General features: G+C 42.8%; 1 protein-coding gene across 1 annotated transcript; it reads left to right on the forward strand.

Annotated features, from left to right (window-relative positions):
* Positions 1–234: 234 nt before the first annotated feature.
* On the forward strand, positions 235–1,173 carry LOC137142863 (olfactory receptor 5G9-like). The gene has a single exon (XM_067532334.1). The coding sequence runs from the start codon at positions 235–237 to the stop codon at positions 1,171–1,173; it is 939 nt and encodes a 312-aa protein (XP_067388435.1).
* The last annotated feature ends 1,984 nt before the right edge of the window (positions 1,174–3,157 follow it).

The raw sequence follows: 3,157 nt of genomic DNA on the forward strand, positions 1-3,157 counted from the left end.
TTTTGTGAGTACCAGTGGGGCCTCATTCTGGGATTTAGGTACCTAAAGTGGCAGTTAGGTGCCAAAGTCCTTTTGTGCAACTAGCTGATTTTGTCCATTAAAACAGACATTTTATAGGCCGTAGTAGGCCTCTCTTTACATTCATCCTTCGGATCGGATGATCTCCACAATTTACTTATGATATGTGCTAATTTCATTATTTTTTTCCACTCTGACAGGTCACAGTAAGGATACATGGGAAATCAAACCAAAGTGACCAAATTTATTCTCCTGGGCCTTTCCAACGACCCACAGATGCAGATTTTCCTCTTCCTGGTGTTTTTAGTTGTCTATTTAATCACCCTTTTGGCGAACATGGTGATTATGTTGGTGGTAAGGACCGATTCTCACCTTCACACCCCTATGTACTTCTTCCTGTCTCATTTATCCTTTGTGGATATCTGCTATTCCTCAGCCATTGTCCCCAAGATGTTATGGAATTTCCTAGCAGAGCACAAAACCATTTCTGTTAATGGCTGCTTTGCACAGATGTTCTTCTTTTTCCTGCCGGCAGCTACTGAAATCTTTATCCTCTCAGCCATGGCTTATGACCGCTACGCTGCCATCTGTGACCCGTTGCGTTACATGGAGAAAATGAGTAAAGAGGTCTGTGCTCTGCTGGTGAGTGGTGCGTGGGCAATGGGCTTCATAAATGCCACGATTAACACTGTTTTTGCCCTCAAGTTACATTTCTGTGGGCCCAATCAAATCAGCCATTTCAGCTGTGAGCTGCCTTCTCTATTACCGCTCTCCTGCACTGACACTGTCACCAATCACGTGGTGCTTTTTACTTCTGTTGTGATACTTGGATCAAGCTCCTTCATCTTCACTCTGGTATCCTACATTCATATAATCTCCACCATCCTGAGGATACGCTCTGCGGAGGGCAGGCGTAAAGCCTTCTCCACCTGCAGCTCCCATCTTATTGTGGTTGGTTTGTTGTACCTGACAGCTTTATTCCAGTACACAAAACCCAGCTCAGTCTCCTCTCTGCTTCTGGATGAAATGTTTTCCCTCCAGTACAGCATCTTAACTCCCATGTTAAACCCCATCATCTACAGCCTGAAAAACAGGAAGGTGAAAACAGCTGTAGGGAAAATGTTGGGGAAATTCAAGTTTTTTAAGTCATTTTGATATTGTAAGAAAAAATATCAAAGAACATAAAACTGTGAATAACTTGTCCTTTGGCGATTCTTAGCTCAGGTATCTCACTGATACTTTGGGCCAGCGCCTGATCTGGTGTAAATCAGTGTGGCTCCCTTGCACTCAGTAGGCCAGATCCCCATTAAGTAGATGAGACTCTGGAGCAAAGGGGACTGGATCCTGGGTCTCCATTTAGGGTGAGTTCTAGAATTGCCAGGCTCTAAAGCCATTCATGCTCGCTCTTTCTCTCTTCCAATATCTCTTTAAATCTGGCCCACTGAATTCAATGGAGCTATGGCCCATTTATACCACTTGAGGATCTGCCCAGTTCTATAAAATAAACATTTTTGTCTATTACATTCTGTAGTTCTTCTGTAATATTTTGCTGAAACCCCTATGTAACATCTGTCGTACCTCAGAGGATTCATTAATGCTTATTAATGTCTCTAAGACTTTCAAATAATAATAATAGTAATAATTATTCAATAATAATAATAATAATAATAATTATTAATTATTATTATTATTATTATTATAAACAATGAATGTGATCACCAGTCAGGCCAAGAGGCACAAAGAACTAAGGATCTATTAGGAGAGATTGAGAGAGACACATATCAGGTATCCCATATTGCAGCAGTATGCTACATCCCTAACCACTACAATAAAATTATAGGGCCTCCTCCACCTAATTCCTCCTTCTTCACTCCTCTCTCTCACCATGGTCTCTTGCTACCTTAGGTGGGGTTAGAGGCTTCCCAGCTGAGAATCCCAAGCCGAAGGAAATTCCTTCCTCCAGAGGAGATAGGGACTGAACTGTTTGATAGCTGTGGGATTTAGAACACACCCTCTCCCTGGCTTTTCCCAATGGCTAGGGAGCCATCTATCATGCTGGATGGTTTTTAATTCCATTCTTAGGTGCCTGTGTCTCCCTTTTCACTGTGTAGGGAGCCCTGGCACCCAGCTCAGGTTTTGGAAACCAAGTGACTTTTTTTGTCACCTGAAAGTTAGCCACTGCAATGCTCAGAATGAGAAATCCTACGTCCGGTTGTGAATCTACCCTTGGTGTAAATTGAGAGTACCCCATTAAGTCAATGGAAGTAGGTGGATTTACTGGGGTTCTGGTCCGTTGTGTCCATATTCTAAAGTTATTTTGCTTTCCTCAAATTTCACTCCCTGTTGAGTTGGAAAGATCTGTGTATCTCTGAGTTTCCACATAAACCCGGAACATAAAGTGGAGCTAGCACTCTTCAGCTACGGGAAATTCACCCTTAGTGAAGCACTATAGCTTGTGGAAAGGAGCGTGATGACACCGATATATGCCAGCTGAATATCTTGCCTCAGCAAAGGAAGTTATAACTCAGAATCCACCTTTTGTCAAAGTTGGATTTATAGAGCTGTTGACAGGGGTGAACGAAGAGTCAACCAATAGGATGAGCTTTTCAAAACAGTTTAGGGGAATCAGGTGCCAACTCCTATTCACTGCAGAAAAATGTGGTCCCAGTGACATGGCCAAGGTCAGCCTGAAAGACTGTGGACAACAAGACATTGAAGCCTGATCTCTTCTATCCTTGTCCCGAGCCTTGAACCACAAAACCATCCATGTGCCCACGGGGAGTCTCTTCCAATGTCAGCCATGTACTGACTGAATGCACACCTATCCCAGTTCAGAAAGACACCACCCTTCCTTCCCATTTTCAAAGGCTAAAGAACTGCAGAGAGACCCAGCTACTGCGGAAATCCCACAGCTTCTCAAGCTTGCCTGCTCTGACTCGTACCTTGGTGAAGTTGGGGTTAGTGTTTTCAATGTGTGATTGTTTTTAAGCTGCTTTTTATTAATAATAGTGTCATATGTTCAGATCTTCACTACGGTGCTGAGAATCCCCATTCATGACAGCCAAAAATATGTGATGTAGTGTATACATTGAGATGTATAAATGTATATGAAGGGAGAGGGTTTCTGTGCAACTCTGGA

The sequence above is a fragment of the Emydura macquarii genome, unplaced genomic scaffold (assembly GCF_026122565.2).
Source record: "Emydura macquarii macquarii isolate MOO-44397 ecotype Brisbane River unplaced genomic scaffold, CSIRO-AGI_Emac_v2 contig_3269, whole genome shotgun sequence".
Lineage (NCBI taxonomy): Eukaryota > Metazoa > Chordata > Testudines > Chelidae > Emydura > Emydura macquarii.

Excerpts from the sequence above, each read along its gene's own strand:
- LOC137142863 (XM_067532334.1), top strand. The coding sequence starts at position 235 with ATGGGAAATCAAACCAAAGTGACCAAATTTATTCTCCTGGGCCTTTCC.